The sequence below is a fragment of the Sebastes umbrosus genome, chromosome 15 (assembly GCF_015220745.1).
Source record: "Sebastes umbrosus isolate fSebUmb1 chromosome 15, fSebUmb1.pri, whole genome shotgun sequence".
In the NCBI taxonomy this organism is placed as follows: domain Eukaryota; kingdom Metazoa; phylum Chordata; class Actinopteri; order Perciformes; family Sebastidae; genus Sebastes; species Sebastes umbrosus.
This window is the reverse complement of record NC_051283.1, coordinates 27,578,299-27,598,954: the sequence shown is the minus strand read 5'-3', so window position 1 is coordinate 27,598,954 and position 20,656 is coordinate 27,578,299. Positions and strand designations below refer to the sequence as shown.

General features: G+C 39.8%; 2 protein-coding genes across 2 annotated transcripts in view; both read right to left on the bottom strand.

The window, feature by feature from the left end:
* LOC119503753 (zinc finger and SCAN domain-containing protein 2-like) overlaps nucleotides 1-20,656 on the bottom strand; it is a 681,462-nt gene that overhangs the window by 579,064 nt on the left and 81,742 nt on the right.
* Nucleotides 7,184-20,179, bottom strand: plekho1a (pleckstrin homology domain containing, family O member 1a). The gene is made up of 10 exons (XM_037795729.1): nucleotides 19,930-20,179; nucleotides 18,880-19,029; nucleotides 14,791-14,931; nucleotides 13,229-13,333; nucleotides 12,970-13,071; nucleotides 12,549-12,875; nucleotides 12,242-12,339; nucleotides 11,962-12,124; nucleotides 11,704-11,816; nucleotides 7,184-11,021 (listed from the first exon to the last, which is right to left on the bottom strand). Exons 1-10 carry the CDS (start codon nucleotides 19,954-19,956, stop codon nucleotides 10,190-10,192), a joined length of 2,058 nt encoding a protein of 685 aa, XP_037651657.1. The 5' UTR covers nucleotides 19,957-20,179; the 3' UTR covers nucleotides 7,184-10,189.

The following is a 20,656-nucleotide window of genomic DNA, read 5'->3' as shown; positions in this document are numbered from 1 at the left end:
TAGTAAAGACAGATGGCCGCCCACCCAGAGCCTGGTTCTGCCCAAGGTTTGTTAAAGGGATAGTTCAAACTGAAGCCATTATCTATGCTCTCATCAAAGCCACCAGACTCCATTGACAAAAACATTTCATCATCATCATTCGTCATTTTAGCTCTCAGAACACAGGAGTTGCTGGTTTACTGCTGCATCCATGGGTTAGTTAGTTTGTGTTATTGTGTGATTTTGGTGTTTTAAAGCGTTAGTTCAGATTTACCAAAGTCACACAATAACACAAACTAAACTAACTGATCGAGGCAGCGGAAGACCAACAACTCAAGTGTTCTGAGAAGTTAAATTACTGTTTTTGTCAAAGGAGTCTGGTGGGCGATCGAGGCAGCGCTGCGTAATAATACGTTTTCCTTCAATCGCAGCCCAAACTTGACTCTTTGAGACTAAAAACATTTGATTAAAACATCTTAAATAAGCGTAAAAAGTGGTGCGTTGTTTTTAAGAGTGTAAAAGGTCAAAGGTCACGTCTGTCAGACCTGCTAAGGTCAGTTTTAACTGGTTTTTAAGGCAATATTGTAAATAGACTCTCAGCTCAGTTTCAGGTTTGTTTTTATTTTGTAATGACTTTAAAAAATTTTACAGGTGTTTTGTTTGTTTCTGCAGCGAGGTGATAGTTGACCCCTGTCTTTGACCTTTGACCTCGGCTCACTCCTCTGTCGGCTGTTACTTTCCTCCATCGTCCCGTCTGTGGGGGGAAACTGTGTTTGACTTTTTTGTGTGCTGTAACAAAAACATATTGAGGGGTTTTGAATTAAAAAATTATAAAAGGAAAGAAAAGTTGTGTTTTTAAACAGAAGTTTTATAACAAAATATTTGCTTGAATTAAACGCTGTAGATTTTACGTGTTTAATGTCACCAGGAAGCAATTCATCCCATAAAGCATAATTTAAGTTATTGACCCAACAGAACTAAATATAGATACCTGAACCTTCTGTGACCTGAACCCTCTAAAATCTGGAAAACCATGACACAATGCCATCTGAGCCTGTGAGGCGAGGAGCAGGGTCCTAATACCCATTTGCTGCAGCAGGTACATTTCAACAGGTGAGTCCAACCGGTAAATATCTATCACTGATTAATTCAGCTGCTTTAATGAGATTTCTTCTGTTACATCAAAGTAACTAAAGTACATTTATTCATATACAGATGTGAAGTACTTGAGTATTTTTACATTGTGGTATTACTTTTATTGTAACTGTTATACACTTTAATATTGTAAGTTTACTCTAACAGTATTTTTATACTGTAGTAGTTCTTATAACAGTATTTTTTACACTGTATTATAAGTACTTTTACTGTAGCACAATATTTTTGCAGTGTGGTGTTAGTACTTTTGCTGTAACAGTATTTTTTTCAGTATGGTGTTAGTAGTTTTACTACAGTAAAGGCTCTGAGTACTTCTAAGATAAAAAGTGAAATGTGACCTCAGACTCTGAGGAGTCGACCTCCATCTGCTGATAAACATCAATAAAACATGAGAGAGGAGGAGGAGGTTAGGAGGTAAACAGAGAGGAGAAGAAGAAGAGGTTAGGAGGTAAATGGAAGAAGAAAGAAGAAAATATCTTTATTCGACCATAAAATACAAGCGTATGTTCCAGTCGATCAGCAATCAATACACAGACCCACAACAGCAACGCTGGATCATCAATAAATAACATCAATAAACAACAACATCAATATATGAAACTAATCAAGTTTTACTTAAAATTCAATAACTCAAATGAATCATTGCAGCAAAAATAATTTATTATCACATTGAGACAAATAAATAAAAACGTTTAGACGTAAAGAAGAAAAATTAAATAAATAAGCTAAATGTACATGATGAATGTTATGTTTATTAATAATAAAGAAGTGATCATATATAATTCAACATGTCAGATTATCTGTGTAAACTAATAATTTAATGTCTGATTTTAATTTTAAAAAAATCTGAAATTTCCCTTTAAAATACGTTGATAGTGATTCAGTAACATCATAAAACATCTGTACCACATGTGTCATTTATTTGATAGAAACAATAAATAAATAATAAACATCTGGGTCAACAGTTTTTCATTAAACCTTCCATTTAAAGGTATTTCTTCACATAATATTTTAACGTTTTTAACATTTAGCACATTTAACAGTTTGCAGTTAAAAATGCAAATAGATAAAAAAAAAATAATAAAAGCAGATTAAAAGACGCTTTTAATCAGTTTTTATTAACGGTTATTTTATTTTCTTAAAGATCTTTAAAACATGAATGTGAAGACAGGAAATGAAGGTGAGTGTGTGTCCTGTAGATGGCGCTCTTGTCTTTCTGCTGCTGTTGAACTGCCTGCCTCACACCAAACTCCAGTCATTTGTTTTTCTATTTTTATTATTTCTTTATTGAAATAAGTCAAAACAAAAAAAGGAAATAAACATTCTTTTAAATATTGCAAAATAAAATTCTGTTTAATTTTTGAGCAGCTCAAATATTTTCACATCTGAATTAAAGGAGCTGCTTTACCTTCATTAAACTTCCTCCTTTTAATATATCCTCCACTCTGATTGGCTGTTGAGCTGAAGCATCTGATTGGTAATAAACTTAAATGATTTATTTGTATTCTTATATTTATTATGAATTTATCAGGTATCATTAACTTTATGCAAATATATAAAGTTCATTAACTTTAAGTTAATTTTTACATAAAATTTCTATTTTTATTTTCAGACAAATTCAGAAGTTATGAAATATACCGTGTATGTATGTATATTTATTATAATTATTATTATAAACATGAGTTATTTTGACTTGAAATGATGAGTTGAATGAATTCAATTAAGTTTTTTTAAGATACATTAATATTAACAGACTTCCCAGCGTGCATTGTTTCAGAGTTAAACCTCTTCGGTTTGTAGTTTAAAGAAACTTTCTGCTTTTTAATGAATTTCTATTTTTTGTAGTGAATTCAGAAATATATAATAACATTAATATTATTATTATAAGATATGTTTCTGTATGAACTCTGTTAACTGAAGAAATTAGTCAAACTGTGAAAATATAAATTTAACTGAATTTAAATCATCTACATTTTAAAACTCATCAGACGATTTTTAACTAATGCTTCAGTTTTAGTTCAGTTAACTCACATTTTAAAGCAGCAAAGAAATTCTTGATTAAAATGTTTCCTGTTAGGAGACAAGTGAACGAGGAGAGGAGACGAGGAGGAAACAGGAAGCACCCCCTGACCTTTGACCTCCTGTTCAGATTTAAAACGGATCAAACTGGTAAATTGTCCTTTAATGGATGTAACAGCTGAGACCACACACACACACACACACTCACACACACACACACACACACACACTCAGCCTCCCCAGAGAGCTTCCTGTCTGACAGTCTGAGATTCAGCTGCTCTGATTAGTCCAGAGAGTCAGCTGATCACAGCTGATTGAAGGCGTGTCACCATTCAGACTGATCAGAGCTGCTGCTGTGTACTAGCATCCTTTACTGTATTAAAAGTACTAATTAGTACTAATACCACACAGTACAAATACTGATCCAAGTCAAAGTCCTGCCTTCAAAACATCACTGAAGTAAAAGTAAGTCAGTATTATCAGCTAAATGTAGTTAAAGTATTTCAAAACCAAGATGGCGGCGGCCAAAAACAAAAATGGCAACAGTCAAAAAAACAAGATGACAACGTACAATAAGCCAAGATGGTGACGTATAAAACCAAACAAACAAAACCAATTAAGCCCCATGAAGCCTTGTGAAGCTCCATGAAGCCTCATGAAGCCTTGTGAAGTTCAATGAAGCCCCATGACGCCCCATGAAGCCTTGTGAAGCTCCATGAAGCCTCATGAAGCCCCATGAAGCCTTGTGAAGCTCCATGAAGCCTCATGAAGCCCCATGAAGCCTTGTGAAGCTCCATGAAGCCTCATGAAGCCTCATGAAGCCTTGTGAAGCTCAATGAAGCTCCATGACGCCCCATGAAGCCTTGTGAAGCTCCATGAAGCTCCATGAAGCCTCATGAAGCCTCATGAAGCCTTGTGAAGCTCCATGAAGCTCAATGAAGCCCTTTGAAGCCTCATGAAGCCCCATCAAGCCCAATGAAGCCCTGTGAAGCCTCATGAAGCCTCGTGAAACCTCATGAAGCCTCATGAAGCCTCGTTAAGCCCCCAACTGTCACTGTATGTTAAGAGGAAACTAGGTTTGGATCTAGTTTTCCAAAATAAAAGCCCCAGAATAATGTTTATTATTTTCTCCATTAATTGATTGGTTTGTAACAATAGTGAAAATAGTGAGAGATGATGTCACAGTAAATAAAACACTGCGTGTGCGTGTGTGTGCGTGTGCATACGTGCATGTGTGTTTAAATATTTACTGTCTCTGAGAGCTTTTTGCTCGTCATGATATTTTTATAAGACACAGATACATGAACACACACGCTGTGCTGTGATTGGACAGAACCAGCAGGACAGGTCGATGACATCACTCTGACCTCAGCGCTGCACTTTGTGTGTGTGCGTGTTGTTGTTGATGATGATGTCACTGTTCTCTGTGTGTTGATAATAAACAGGAAGTATTTTTAGTTCTGTTGCTACGAGAGCTTCTCCTCTTCATCCTGCTCCTCTTTTAATTCTTCTTCTCCTTCATCCTCTTCTTCTTCTTGTTCTCCTCCTGTTCTTCATCCTGCTCCTCTTCTTCTTCTCCTTCATCCTTCGCCTCTTCTTTTTCTTCTTCCTCTTCCTCTCCTTCTTCTTTTCCTTCATCATCATCTTGCTTCTCTTCCTCCTCCTCTTCCTCCTTTTCCTTCTTCTTCTTCTTCTTGCTTCTCTTCCTCCTCCTCTTCCTCTACCTTTAATGACTTTATATTCTGCTGGTAGTTTAATCTATAATAATACATCATCATTTATTAGTTGATTATTTTTGTTTTAATAAACTGTAAAGTAACTAAAGCTGTCAGATGAACGTAACGGAGTAAAAAGTACAGTATTACCTCTGAGCTGTAGTAGAGTAGAAGTATAAAGATAAATACTGAAGTAAAGTAGGATAAAAAGAAGGAATAAGGGATGGAGGAGAGGAAATGAGGAAAGATGGAGGAGAGGAATAACGAGGTCGAGGTTTTGAACAGACGCTGCAGGGCTCTGACTCACAATAACACACAATAACACACAATAACACACACACACCATCCCCCAACACGCACACACACACCTCTATAATCCCTCCTGTTTTAAATGAGAACAAACTGTAACACTGACCTGGTACACACACTGGACCGCTGAGTGTGTGTGTGTGTGTGTGTGTTAATAAAACATGCAATACACTCACTCACACACACACACACACACACACAAACTAGAAGAGGAGCATCAGACGGCGAGCGTGATGATGACACACTGAGAGAATCAGTGTAAATAATTTATTGGACTCTGATGTGAACACGAGTCAGACTCTCAGTAAATAACCCAGTTAGCGCACACACACGCACACACACACGCACACACACACACGCACACGCACACACACACACACACACACACACACACACACACACACACACACACTGGGTTAACCAGATTAACCCTTTGGGGCCCATTGACCATCATTTGAATATAAACTGAAATAGTGGAGGCCGCTTCCACCTACTTCCTGTCTTTGTGCTAAGCTAAGTTAAAGCTTCAGTAACCTTTCAGCATATTGTAATTCAAGTGTTCTGAGAGAAAACTAGACTTCTGCTCCTCCTCATGGCTCTGTTTGCAGGCTTTAGAACATCTAGCCCGTGACGGGAGACTTTGACCAATCACAGGTCATTTCATTGAGAAAGCGTTCCCATTGGCTGTGCTCCGGTCATGTGACCTGAACTTGGCGTTCCTTCAACAGATCTCAACATGGTCACAAACTTTCTCATTCTACAGCTAAACCGTGCACTACAAGATGATTCTGAACACATCTGAGGAGAGAAATAGGCATTAACGTAACAGAATAGTGATTCATATTTTATCAGCGCTGCCTAGTTTGACCGACCGGCTCTCATAGACGACAGCTGGACAGCAGACCTCAGATCAGCTCTTACTGCTTGTTTTCCTCCGGTCTGTGAAATCTTGCAGATGCCGTTAGAAGCACCGGAGGACACAGAGGCACATGATTTTTTTCAGGTTACCTGTTTCATTGACTTTGTGCTAAGCTAGGCTAGCAGTTCCCCCCTGCTTCCAGTCTTTGTGCTAAGCTACGCTAACCATCCTTGATGTAGACAAAGACAGGAGGCTTCATAAATAATTGTCAGACTGCTCGTTTACGGTGGATTTAATGTTCAGTGTCTGATGTGGTGACACGCAAACACAGCAGCAGATTAGTCATTAAGAAATGCTCACACATGCATACACAATCACACACACACACACACGCACGCACGCATGCACACACACACACACAGTGTTGGTGTGTGCGTGTTGTAGAGGTGGAGTTGTGTAATGGAGCGATGCTGTTTGTGCTGCCCTACATCTGCTCTGCATTACAGCTCACTGACCGTGTGTGTGTGTGTGTGTGTGTGTGTTTGTGTGTGTCACTCTGGGCAGTCAGCCAATAGCGCAGCTGGATTCTCAGATCATGTGACCAGAGTCAGGATGTGTGATTTCTGCTCTTGTGTCCAAATTCAGGATTATAAACTCATCCTGAGTCAAAGCCACGTTTTAAAGTTAACAGACTTTAAAACATCCTTTAAAGGTTTAAAATAATATATATATATTTCTATTTATGGACACAAAAGTTAATATAATGTGGAGTGAGCAGAGACTGTCGACATATAAAAGACAGCTTTTGTCTACAGATGCATATAAATGAGCCAACCCTGTCACCAGACTTAATGTTAAAATTGGGCGATTAAAGCTTTTTAAAGTAAATTCTTTCATGTCTGTGAGACATAAATTTATTTATTTGTCATTATTCGTATCAGAATTCATCTGTTTGAGAGTAACACACATATCAAATTTTGCTTTCAAGGATTATTTTTATTCAAACAAGAAACAGTTCAGCCAACGGGGTGAGACGAGTCCACCTGTTCTCAGGTCAGCTTCTTTTTAGGAACTTTCTAGAAATGTTTCATCACAGAATCAATAAAATTAATATTAAAGAGCAGCTGGAATAACCTCACTCCATTGGTACATTTCTTTAGCTTATTTTATTTTGCATGTGAAGACGAGTTCTAGACGCTCAAACAGAAAACAAACAGTGTTTTTTTTTGGCTCCATTTACCCACAATGCATTGCCGTATACAGTAATTCAAACAACATCATTCAAAAAACATCAATATATAAATCTTTAAATAAAATGAGCAAAAAAAGAAAAGAAAACATTTAAAATAACTTCATATTTTAACAAAGTGGAAAGTTTGTTCTAAATGTGTATAAACTTTAAAATAAATAAATAAATAAAACTAAAAACATTTGTTCAACATCTTTTCACCAACATCACTTACAGTACAATGAATCCTTAATAAGTAATCGCTCACAGTGTCAGTGCCTTCTTTTACATACTGAGTTCATCTGATAAATGTGCAAAAACACTCAAACTGGAGAAAAGTTAAAACGTCGTGACTGACGAACAGAAACTCTGAGATAAATTAATGTGAACACTAAAGTTACAGTTCCAACAACCAACACAAAAAGTGACTTTAAAATAGAAAATATCAGTTTAATGATATTTGATTAATATGTAAACGATTGAAACGTTGGCAGCTCTTCATGTCATCCATATTTCCAAAAAAGTGCATTTTTTAATAAAGAAAAACATATATTGTTGTGTAGGACTGCAGCTAACAATCATTTCTAATTAATATTAATATTAGTTATTTGAGTCAATAAAATTTTTCCTTAAACCAACAAATGTTTAAATTGTTTTGTTTGATAAATCAGTTAAACTGAGTGATTCATTTTATGCCAATAAACTAATAGTACACAATTATAGAACGATGGTATCAGCCCTGTTTGTATACTATTAATATTTCTTACAGTATTTAAGTAAGTAATATATATTTCAACGACACGTAAATGTCATCATGTTCGTTAATGACACGTAGATTTCGTCATGTCGTTAACGTCATGTAAATTGTTATGTATGTTAGCGACACATAGATTTTATCATGTATGTTAGCAACACGTACATTTTGTCATTTAACTCTGGGACACGTAAATTTCATCATGTGTTAGCATCATGTAAATTTTGTTATGTATGTCAGCGATGCGTTCATTTTGTCATGTATGTCAGCGACAATAAAATGTCATCATGTATATTAGCATCATGTATATTTCATCATGTATGTTAGCGACACGTACATTTCGTCATGTTTGTCAGTGACACGTATATTTCATTATGTATGTTAGCATCATGTAAATTTTGTCATTTAAATCCATAATGCGTAAATTTCATCACGGATGTTGGCAACATTTAATTTTCCTCATTTAAGTCTTTTAAATCAATTTCATCATCTATGTTAGTGACGCGTTCATTTTGTCGTGTATGTCAGCGACAATAAAATTTCATCATGTATGTTAGCAAATTATGAATTTCATCATATATGTTAGCGACACATACATTTCGTCATGAATGTAAAGCGTCATGTAAGTTTCATCATGTATGTTAGTGACACGTCAATTTCTTCATGTGCTTATGTCATAAGTTTCGTCTCTTTCAGAAGATATCTTGGTCATAATTCTGTAAAAACAATTCTAAGGGATCCTTATCAAAAATGCATCTTTATATTATGCTGTGTGAACATAATCCCTATGGGCCAAAACATCGGATGTTTGGGGGTTTTTTTGGACTAAAATAAATATGGGTCCTGAATCGTCCAGTATCGGTCGGGTACTACTTGTGCTAACTGAATGCGTAAAATGCAGCAATAAAGCACAACTATCAGCTGGTGTTAGACTGGCTTCAAGGTGGATCCTGCTACCTGAAGTGGAGATCCTGTTGTAAATGTCCCTGTGTCGTGTTACGTATTCTTAAATTAATAGTACATTAATAATACCACTCAGCAAATCTACAGCCAAGTAGCATTATAGCAACGATAAACGGTACATATTGCACAGAGAGTTGGAGGAACAGGATTTTACAACAGTACATATTTTGCCCCCGAGCAGGTTAATGAAGCCATGCTTTTTGTTCCGTTACAGCTGATTAACAAGTAAAGTGTTAGAGAAGACATATTCTTTGTTTCTTATTGACATTATTGCTTATTCTCTCTTCGTGGTGCAGAACATTAAACGCCCTGATTTTTCTTGTCAAAACTCACCGTTAATGTTTGAAACATCTTATTAAAATATTAACAGTGAGCTAGAAGGACGTTTTGGGAGAGATAAACGGGGCTACAACTAAATCAGAGACTGACAATTTATAAGATTGTATTAACAGAAATGTCACACAATAAGACATAATATATATATTAGCAAATAAATCAGGTAACGGATATTTAAATTCTTAATAATCAGCGTGGATACACCACCGTGCCCGTAGGAAACATAGTGCTCTTCAGTGCCTTCATGATTTTGTCATATTGAAAAAGTTCCCCATTGTATAAACGTTGACATCTTTGCTTAAAAAAAGTCTCTTTAAATGACAAATTGTCTTTTTTTTTTCATCTTCTCAAAACCCTGAATATCTCGTCCAAAAAACTCACGAGGGAAGAACTTGTCTTTGAAATCAACAGAGAGGCGTTTCACTTCACTTTCAGCAATAAAAGACAAAGAAGAGAAACATGCAGCACCATTAGAGAAGGTGAAGGGGAGTGCCTCTCCATTAAAACTGCATCAACTCAAATTAAATGTGACACATCTGTCACACAAAGAGACTTTGTGAATAAAACGGGCAGCAGAAGAGAGAGGGCGTCTGACTGATGACAGTCTAGTGCACTGTGGAGGATTAAAGTCATTAAACCTCCTGGGAAGAACTGTATCGCTGGTTTCAAAATAATCCACATTTGCTTAAGTGTTCACGTGCATCCCACCATCCCTGGATTAAAAGATGAAAAACATTTGAGGAATAGAATTAAAAATCCCCAAATTATGCAAAATCCTTGTCTGCTTTTTTGCGTGTAAGCATGCTGAAAAACGCTGCTACTTTCATTGAGAAAATTCATTTCAATGAATATTTGTAAGAAAAACTTCCTCATCAAGGTGTTTCCGACTCGTCGTCCTCCTCAGGTGATGTTGGCGAGGTGGGCGTGTCGTCCTCATCTGCTGCCGTGGTCGCCTCGGGCAACCCAGCCGCCGCCGCTGTCGATGTCATCTTCTCGTAGGTCCTCCTGCGCTGCCGCCGCAGTGTCTGGCTCTGCAGCTCCTTCACCTCCTGCAGGACCTCCTGCGCCTCCTTCCACGATGACACGGCCTCCTCCAGGAGGCGCTCGGCTTCGTCACGCCTCCTCTCCACATCCTGGTCCTCCTCCGACAGCAGGGAGGGAGGTGAGGAGGGCGGAGGTGGAGACAGGCGGTGCTTGTCGGGGGTTTTGGACTGCGTGGACTCGAAGGATCCAGAAGGGCTTGGGGAGTTCTTCTGACTCAGACAGGACGACTCCTTGCTGCTCCCCAGACGAGGGGAGTCGGTTTCACTGCCTCGTCGCGAATCAGATCCTTTAACCTGAGAGAAGACGGATCCTCCGATGCTTGAAGGGGATTCAAGTGACTTCGGTACAGGAGAGTCGTCCTCCTTGTTGGGACAAGAGGAGCTAGAGGATCCCTTTAGCTTTGGTGAACGGACTGTGTCAGAGCTCTTTGTCCGAGGAGAGTCGGTCCCGGTCAGACGAGGTGAATCTTTCAGTCGAGGAGATTCGTTTGCTTTAGCGGCAGGTGAATGGGATCCTCTGGAGCGAGGCGAGTCGGCCCCTTTGGAGCGATTCCTCTTGGCTTTGGATCGAGGAGACTCTCTTCCTCTCAGACGAGGAGAGTCTTTGCCCCGGAGGCGAGGAGAGTCGCTGCTCCTGCTCCTCGGAGATCCAGACGACCTGCTGAAGAGGACAACAAGAATCAGTTAAACCTTGATCCTACTTGGATTCACAGTGCAGGCTTAGCAGGGTATTCCATACGTCTCTCTCCTCAGCAACGTTTTCCAGCTCTTCCTGGGTGACCCCGAGGCGTTCCCAGACCAGACCAGATATATAATCTCTCCAGCGTGTTCTGGGTCTACCCCAGGGCCTCTTACCAGTTGGACGTGCCCAGAAAACCTCCAAAGGGAAGCGTCCAGGAGGATCCAGATCAGATGTTGAACCACCTCAGCTGGTCCTTTTAGAAGTGAAGGAGCAGCGTCTCTACTGCGAGCTCCCTCCAGATGTTTGAGCTCCTCACCCTCTCTCTAAGGCTGAGCCCAGCCACCCTACGAAGGAAGCTTGATTTGGCCGCTTGTGTCCGAGATCTCATTCTTTCGGTCACTACCCAAATGTCATGACCATAGGTGAGGGTTGGTACGTAGATGGACCGGTAAATCGAGAGCTTTGCCTTCTGGCTCAGCTCCCTCTAGATTTCAATTAATGATATTCTAGTACCCAGAGGATTGATCATAGTGATTACTGTGACCCCCTCCATCATTCACTAAAGTGTCAGTAAAACACAATAAAGTGTACGTGAAATATTTTGTGTCATGGACAGAAAGACCCCCAAGACTTTGGGAGGTTAAAATATTATTAAACCAACCTGGAGTGAGGAGAGTCTGAGCCCCTGAGGTGATGGAGGCGAGGAGAATCGATGCCCTTCATATAGGGTGAGCTTTCTCCTCGTTCTCTCTCTGCTTTGGCCTTCTGCAGCTCCTGTAAATCATAACACACAACATTAGTCTTAACTATATCCAATTTCTTTCTTATATTATTTGCTTCTGAGCTGTCTCACCATACAGTCCGTCAATTAGAAACCTACTAGCTAAGCTCAATGAACTCATGGATGAAGCGGTCGTACCTGCAGTCTCATCTCCTCCAGCAGCTCCTGAGCTCTTTGCATCCTCTGGGCGATGAGGCTCTGCAGCTGACCGACCGGCTGTACTGAAGCCCCGCCCCCTGCCTCCTCCTCAGTCGGACAACGCCGAAGAGCCGAGCGCAACTCGGAGCGAATCATCGCCGGTCTGAAGGCAAAGGAGGAAGAGGGTAAGGACAAGGACGCAATTTGCTCATGTGAATGTGGTTTGTCAGGCGAGGAGCCGTGTTGTGATAGTTTGTTTTATCATTAGGTGTTTGTGCACCTGGAGGAGAGGACTTCATCCATGGAGGCACAACGACTCCGTCCCTGCATGCTGAACCTCTTCCCTGGCTGCGGCGTTTGTGACTGAGCCTGAAGGACCTGAAAGGTAGCACAAGTCTGCTGTTTGTATCTGTGGTTCAATGGTACATGGGGGGGCATCCTGGTTTAGACTAAGCACATGTTTGCATTATAACAACTGACTTATACCGATGTACTAATGTTTTTTTGGGCTTACATTGAGTACTCTTGATGACACATAGAGTTCTAGTTATGATCTACAAGGGCCAGAATGTCAAGAGTTTCCCAACCTGCACATGCTGGGTCTTGTGGACCTTGGGGGCCTCCTGGTGGGTCTGATTGCCCCAGGACAGCTCACTCCCTCTGGGCAGACTGCTGGTCTTCACCTTGGGCTCCTTGGAGGCCACCCGCAGCTTTGACACGTCGGTGCCGGCTCGTTGGCGAACTCCGACCCCCGAAAATCCAACAGCTGCCACCTGTCCACACGAACCCCCCCTCAGCAGGTCAAGTTGGAAGTTCTCCCAGGATTCCCGGGAGTCGCCATCGTAGTCCTGTAAGAAACCGTCCTCCTCAGCAACCAGGTCGAGGGTCAGCATGCCGTGGGAGGAAGTGGACGCCTGGGGTGAGTGATCACAGAGGAGATGATGTTAATGATGTTTTGATTAAGAGAAGCTTGATCGAGTTAAAATGAAAGATAAGAGATCCCAGTACCACGGCCATGAGGTGTCCTCTGGTCGGCAGCCGGCGGCCATGAGGGATCTTTGCCCGGTCTCTGGTGGGATGAACCAGCGCACTGTCCTCCTCGAGGGTCACCTGCACAGACACATAGAAACTGACTCTGAGGATAACTGTGACACAGCTAAAACAAACAAAGATTGATAAGGAGCCCTTTTTAATGAGGTATTTAACCATTTCATCAGTGTCATCAAGGTTTACTACGAGTAAACGTCAACCAACACGCCGCCCATACCTCGTCTAAAATGCGGTTCTTGGCTTTGATGATTGCTACATTGAGGGCATTGACCCATGATTCCTTTTCCTCCGGACTCACCGCCAGAAACACGAGGTTAGGAACCTGCAAAAACAAAAACCTTCATTATGTTTGGTGAACAATACAGATACAGTAAGCTTTACCCGTCCAGGCTTAACCAGCCAGACACAAACAAACTGACAGAAATATTCAGGCAACCCAAGACATCTGTCAAGCCAAGTTCAAACAAACCTTCAAAATGCTGCGAAAACTAAAATTTGTATTAATGTTAGCTAGTGTAGCTAATGTATTTTAGTGTTTGGGGTTGTTTTTTATTAACAAAAACACTACATAAGTCGCCAAAAAACAACAACAACAACAACAAAAAAATTAATACAGAACAAGAAACAACAACAATGTCACACTGAAACAGACCAAAGTACAAAATCAAACACAATCATACAATATCAGCAGGCCAACAACCTGAATAAATATCAAAACATTAGGATATAATAAATAAATAAATAAATAAATAATTTATACAAAATTAATTCCATCATTATATAGAAAACCTTGACGGCCTCTCGGTGTAATTACAAAAAGAAAATACTTTAAATTTTACATTTGATGTTCTTTTTAATTAACTATAGCCCTCAGCTTCAATAAACCGTTCTCAATGTAATTACTATTAATTATTACTAAAGTTATTAGCTGCTGCTAATGTTCCGTCGTGTGCTCTCCTGCGTACTTCATGTTCTTCATGTTATTTAACTAATTAATATTCTTTGCAGTTAATCTCATGTCTCACTAATGCAAATCTAACTAATCTTCTGATTTAAGTGTCATGGCAGATTAAATGTTTATTAGTGTTGCATGCAGATATTTACCGTTAAATATCAGAGAAGTCTAATAGCCTACATTTTAATTTTAATATACAATTAATGCTCAAGAAGAATGTCACTGTAACTCCTGACCGATCAGGAGGACGAGGAGATGCTGTATTTATGTCTTTATATTTTGAGAAATAGAGTTCAGTAAATTAGAAATCAGTTGACTTTATGTGTTATGTGATGCCGGCTCTGTGTGTCTGTAATAAACTGCAGCATGTGGAAGCGTTCGGACTCTGCAGGGATTATTCTGCTGTAACTCGTCCTCTGACGGACTAATGGGATTCTACGGATTAAACCTTTTCAGAGGAGAGAAAAAAAAAACACAACACCGCTCGGCCAATCGGTGCGGTCGAGGCCGAGCGAGTGGGCGGAGTGAACTCTGATCCACCAATCACGAGACGGATGTAGGAGGAAATCCACCAATGACGTGTCAGCGTGAGTCAGGCGGGTCAGAGTAATCTCTGAGCACAGAGGACGAACACGAGAGGATGAAGATGAATAAAGACTCAAAGAATCACTGAAACATCTCAGTAACTATTATTGGATGGATGGTGATGAATCATCGTTCATGTTCCCCTGAGGATGATCCTCTGACTGTTCAGCTAGCGCCATCATCAGGAGAGCACAATTATTCTCTAATAACTGATGTTCTGTGTGGATGAAGTGACTCACGGTGTTTCCTGGCCGTCGGCAGCGCAGCAGCGTGAAGCGACTGTGGTTCTTCTTGCTGCGACTCTTTGCTTTCCTCAGCTCCTCCGAACGCTCGTAATCCGCCAGGTCGAACACTTCCTGCGCCTTCCGCTCGTCTTTCACCTGCAAAACACACAAAACACACTCGTTCACATCGATATTCAGACGTACGAGACGTCAACAGAACCTCAAAGTAGGAAACACAATGCGTATCAATCAAAATATGAATGACGTGTAACGACAAACACGTTGGACGTGACAACACTGTGACGGGAGTCCTGGAAGAGGTTTTAATGGTCCTGGGGTTTTAGTCGTCCTTGAAGTGGTTTTAGGGGTTCTTGAGGAGGTTTTAGTGGTTCTGAAGGAGGTTATAGTGGTTCTTGAGGAGGTTTAGAGGAGGAGGTTCCAGAGGTCCTGGAGGAGGTTATAGTGGTTCTTGGGGAGGTTTTAGTGGTCCTTGAGGATTCACACACAGAGTGAGCAGCTGTCAATCATTGATGCTCTGAGACAGAAATGATCAGAGTGACATGTCTTCCCTCATAAACAATCTCTGAGCTCAGCTGCTGTTTGATTTGATGTAATCAGGTTAAAGACACACACACACACACACACACACACAGGTGCAGTGACACAGATATAACTGTAACACCTGGGTACACTTCAGTTGTACTTTGCTTATCGCGGCCGATAACGTTTGTACTTTTACTTGAATAAGGGTTTGAATGCAGAACTTTCACTTGTAACAGAGTATTTCTACTGTTGTACTAGTACACGAGTATACTAGTACAATACTATCTACAATTCAAACTCTTCAGTGATGAACACAAGTCGTCCTTTAATCACATGATGTTCTCAGCTGAGTTCTGCAGATATTTGAAGCAACCATATTAACTCATTAACTCTCATGTTTCGCCTGATTCGTCTCAAATGGACAAACTAAAACTGAACCGCGGTGTTTCTACATCAGGAACCCGAAGGAACACGAAGGAACAAGAAGGAATACGAAGGAACAAGAAGGAATACGAAGGAACACATAGGAACACGAAGGAACACAGAGGAACAAGAAGGAATACGGAGGAACACGGAGGAACACGAAGGAACACATAGGAACACAGAGGAACACAAAGGAACAAGAAGGAACACGGAGGAACACGGAGGAACGTGAAGGAACAAGGAGGAACACGAAGGAACACGGAAGAACACAGAGGAATAAGAAGGAACACGGACGAATACGGAGGAACACGTAGGAACACGAAGGAACACGGAGGAACACGGAGGAACACGAAGGAACACGGAGGAACATGGAGGAACACGAAGGAACACGGACGAACAAGAAGGAACACGGAAGAACACGGAGGAACGTGAAGGAACAAGGAGGAACACGAAGGAACACAAAGGAACACGGAGGAACACAGAGGAATAAGAAGGAACATAGAGGAACATTAAGGAACACAGAGGAACTTTAAGGAACACAGAGGAACATGAAGGAACATTAAGGAACCCAGAGGAACACAGAGGAGTCGGCTGTAGTTTAGATGACGCAGACACTGAACGGAGTCTTTGCAGTAAAACGTTTCAGTTTGAGTGAAACGAGTCGACATGTTTGATTCATCAGAGACGTTCTAACTTCGTACAACTTTAATCACAGAGTTCATGTGAGGCTGACTGCAGTATTTATACTGTCAAAATAAAGTACTGCTGCTACAGCTGAAACTCACTGCTACTACAGTTGTTCAAAATACTATTATTTGCTACCACCAATGTTACTACTACTAGTAATACTAATAATATGACTTCTATAACTCTTACAACTACCATGTCTATTACAACTATTACATAAAGCACTACTGATTTTACTACCAGTCTTACATGTACTAGTAGTATTACTGCATGTTTTCAGATCCATACAGGTTATTAACATTTAACTGTTATATTTTTAAATATTATGGATTATTGAAGGAATTTTCCCAGCACACATTTTAACTGGCCACAGCAGGAAAACCCACAGGTGTTATTAACATGATTAATGACAATAAGTAAAGATGGAGTTTATTTCACAACAATGACCGGCTAGCTGTACATTATCCCACTACTTACTGAAGAAATCAATAATTTGAAACAAAAAAGGTCTGCAACAGTCCGACATCAGAGCTCCGCCCATAGCAACGGTCTGTCATACGTAGCAACGGCCTGCCATGCGTAACAACGGTCTGCTATACAGTAGCAACGGTCTGTCATACGTAGCAACGGTCTGTCATACGTAGCAACGGTCTGCTATAAAGAAATAACAGACCGTAGAACGCCGTGGTTAACCAATCAGAAATGAGTATTCAACAAAGCGGTGTAATAAATAACATTAATCGATGGCTCGGTGCACAAAACCAGGAGCCTCAAACTGAAGCAGCTAAATGGAATTCAGCCGTCACTCGTTTTATTATTTACATCACGGACTAAAACATGCGCTGTCCCTTTAAATCTGTTAAAGGTCAAACACACACACACACACACATACACACACACACACACACACACACACTGATTTAAATTCAGATCAATTCCAATCAACCAGCTGTGAGACACATCCATCACTGTGTGTCTTTAAATCCCTCCGGACCGTCAGGGTGTGTTCACATCAACAAGGTCACATGATGAGGTCAGAGTGCGTGCGTGTGTGCGTCACGTGTAGAAGATGGTGGTGTTTGTCGATGTCAATACGATCAATATGACGCCTGAGCTTCAGTCAAACATGTGTAATATATAGATCATATACATACAAACAGATCAATAATCAATACTAACTATTCTAACAGAAACAGATTGAAATGATTGGATGTCTCCACAGTGTTGCATGATGGGAGATTATCCACAGTGTTGCATGATGGGAGATTACTGTTGAACTTGGATTATTTTTCAGTGAGCTCTAAATATTGAGTTAGTCGCTCTGCAGTCGATCAGTGGTTAGAGGTTTAAACTGGGATTATATTCACATGATACTCCAGTAGTGCTAACCCTGGACTACAGGTAGAAACTTCATCTTCATCATCTTCATCATCTGTGTATCTGCGGAGCTCTTTGTGAACAGTACTTGTGACTCAGCAGAATATTCAGCGTTCAGTTACATAACAGCCTGTTATATATATATATATATATATATAAAGTGAAGTTCTGCTGAGTCAGAGAAGAGTCAGCATCACCTGCTGCACACCTGACCTCCGCGGTGCCTTCAGGGACAACCTGAGAATCAGTAACATCGTCTTTCTGTCCGTTGGTGAACGTCTGTTTGACGCTCAGAGAACGACATGATAATACCAACAAAGAAGAAGAGACTCCGCTGAGGGAGGTTAAAACTAAACTCTTCCCCTCAGTTTCATCATTTACTGAAAGAAATAAGGAAGGAAGGAAGGATGGAGGAAGGAGGAAGGAAGAGGGAAGGAAAGAAGGAAGGATGAGGGAAGGAAAGATGAGTGGAGGAAGGAATGATATGGGGAGGAAAGAAGGAGGAAGGAAGGAAGAAAGGAAGGAAAGAAAGAAGGAAGGATGGAGAAAGGAAACAAGGATGATGGACAGAAAGATGGAAGATGGAAAGATGGAGGAAGGAAAGGAGGAAGGAAGAAAGTAAGGAAAGAAAGAAGGAAGGATCGAGGAAGGAAGAGGGAAGGAAAGAAGGAAGGATGAATGGAGGAAGGAATGATATGGGGAGGAAAGAATGATCAAGGAAAGGAGGAAGGAAGGAAAGAAGGATGATGGACAGAAAGATGGAAGAAGGAAGAAAGTAAGGAAAGAAAGAAGGAAGGAAGGATGGAGGAAGGAAAGACAGTATACTGTACATGTAGTATATATATACTACAGTATATAATATATATGTGTATATATATATACTACAGTATATAGTATATTGGTGTATATATATATATATATATATGCTACAGTATATAGTATATATGTGTATATATATATATATATATATATATATGCTACAGTATATATGTGTATAATTATATATACTAGACTATATAGTGTATATGTGTATACCGTTTGTATAGAATATGAAGTACCGATTGTGGTCCTCACCTCCTTGTCAGAGATGTAGAGCTGGTCTCCTCTCAGGACCACATACCGGTTCCTCCAGAGCTCTCTGAAGATCCCCCGACCACAGAACTTCCTGATCCAGCCCACCTTCTCCGAGTGCTGGACGGCCTGCTGACCCGAGTCCTGAAGGCCCTGAAACACCAAAATACAACAACAGTAGTGTACACGTTTCCTTTTAAAAACACTGTATATTTATTATTCAATATTATTTTTCAGTATTATTATTCAGTGTTATTAGTAGTGGTATTTTTCAATATTATTATTAGTATTATTATACAGTATTATTATTATTAGTATTATCTTTCAGTATTATTATTCAGTATTATTATAAGGATTATTATACAGTATTATTATTAATATTATTTGCTATTATGATTCAGTATAATTATTTGTATTATGATTCAGTGTAATTATTATTATTATTATTATTATTATTGTTATTATTATTATTTAGTATTATTAATCATTTTTTCAGTATTATTATTATTATTATTATTATTATTCACTATTGGTTATTATTATTATTATTATTATTATTATTATTCACTATTATTAATCAGTATTCAGTCTGCTAAACAGAAATCAGTTTATTAATGGTGTTTAATTGTAAACAGAGTCATTTTCCTGCTAAAAAAATTAACACAATGTTAAATATTTCTACATGAATATTATGATGTGGAATAATTAACATGAAGATGCAGAGAATACTCCGTTATAAAGGAATATTACACAGATTTATATTCATAATATTCAATGAATTCTCCTATTTTTACTCCACTGAAATGAATATTACTGACTGACTGATTATATTATATTAATATATTATATAAAGGTGTTTAATGACACGGTGTTAATGTAGCTGCTCCCTGAATAATGATTATAATTATGGGATGTTGTGAATGGGTTGTGGATGTTATGAATGATGTATTAATGTATAAATATAATAACCCCTCTGTTAGAGTATTATTATTATTATGGGATGTAGTGAATGATGTATTGATGAACCGGTGATGATGATGATGATGATCCTACCCGTCTGCTCTGGTTGCTCTTCTTCATCCTCCCTCCGCCGCTCCGGGGCTCACCGGACGGTCTCACCGACTGGAGGAGGAGGTTCAGCCCGGCTCCGGTAGCTCGGTGCCCGGTAGATCCTGGAGTCGGTGTCGGTGTGTCCGGTAGTCCGTCCGGTTCCTCTTCAGCTCCACACAGTCTGTTGTCTGAACCGAGGCAGCATCCTCCCGGTGCGCGTGCGTGCGTGTGTGTGTGTGCGTGTGGAGGCAGATGCTCCCGCTCTCAACACACGAGCACGCGCTCTGACACGCGGACGCGCACGGTAGCCTACATTCCGGTAAAAGGAGCGCGACGCCGCCATCTAGCGACACGCACCTCAAACAAAGAGCCCATCATTCACAGGATTATTGATTATTGATTATTGATTATTGATCACACACATTCTGATGAACACTAGATGAGAAAACATCTAAAAAATAATAAAAAACTAATTATGAATTACATGTTTGGAAGCGGTGATAATAAAAATAAGCATTTACATCACTTTTTTTGTCACTCCCAAAAATCAGTTTTAATGAAATCGGCTTTAAATTAATTAAATCACTTGATCAGTTATCGCTCTATTTTTCATTTCACACCTATTTTTATCAGTTCATTTCTGTTGCTTCCTTCCACCCCTCAGACACCTCTATAGTTATATTCTCCCATCATGCATCACTGTGGGGACATCGACTAAATGGAGGTTTGA

Excerpts from the sequence above, each read along its gene's own strand:
- plekho1a (XM_037795729.1), bottom strand. The coding sequence starts at position 19,956 with ATGAAGAAGAGCAACCAGAGCAGACGG. Across the intron at positions 19,030-19,929 it reads AGAGCAACCAGAGCAGACGG|GGCCTTCAGGACTCGGGTCA; the intron begins GTAGGATCATCA and ends TTGGTGTTTCAG. Across the intron at positions 12,125-12,241 it reads GATGAAGTCCTCTCCTCCAG|ACCGGCGATGATTCGCTCCG; the intron begins GTGCACAAACAC and ends CTTTGCCTTCAG.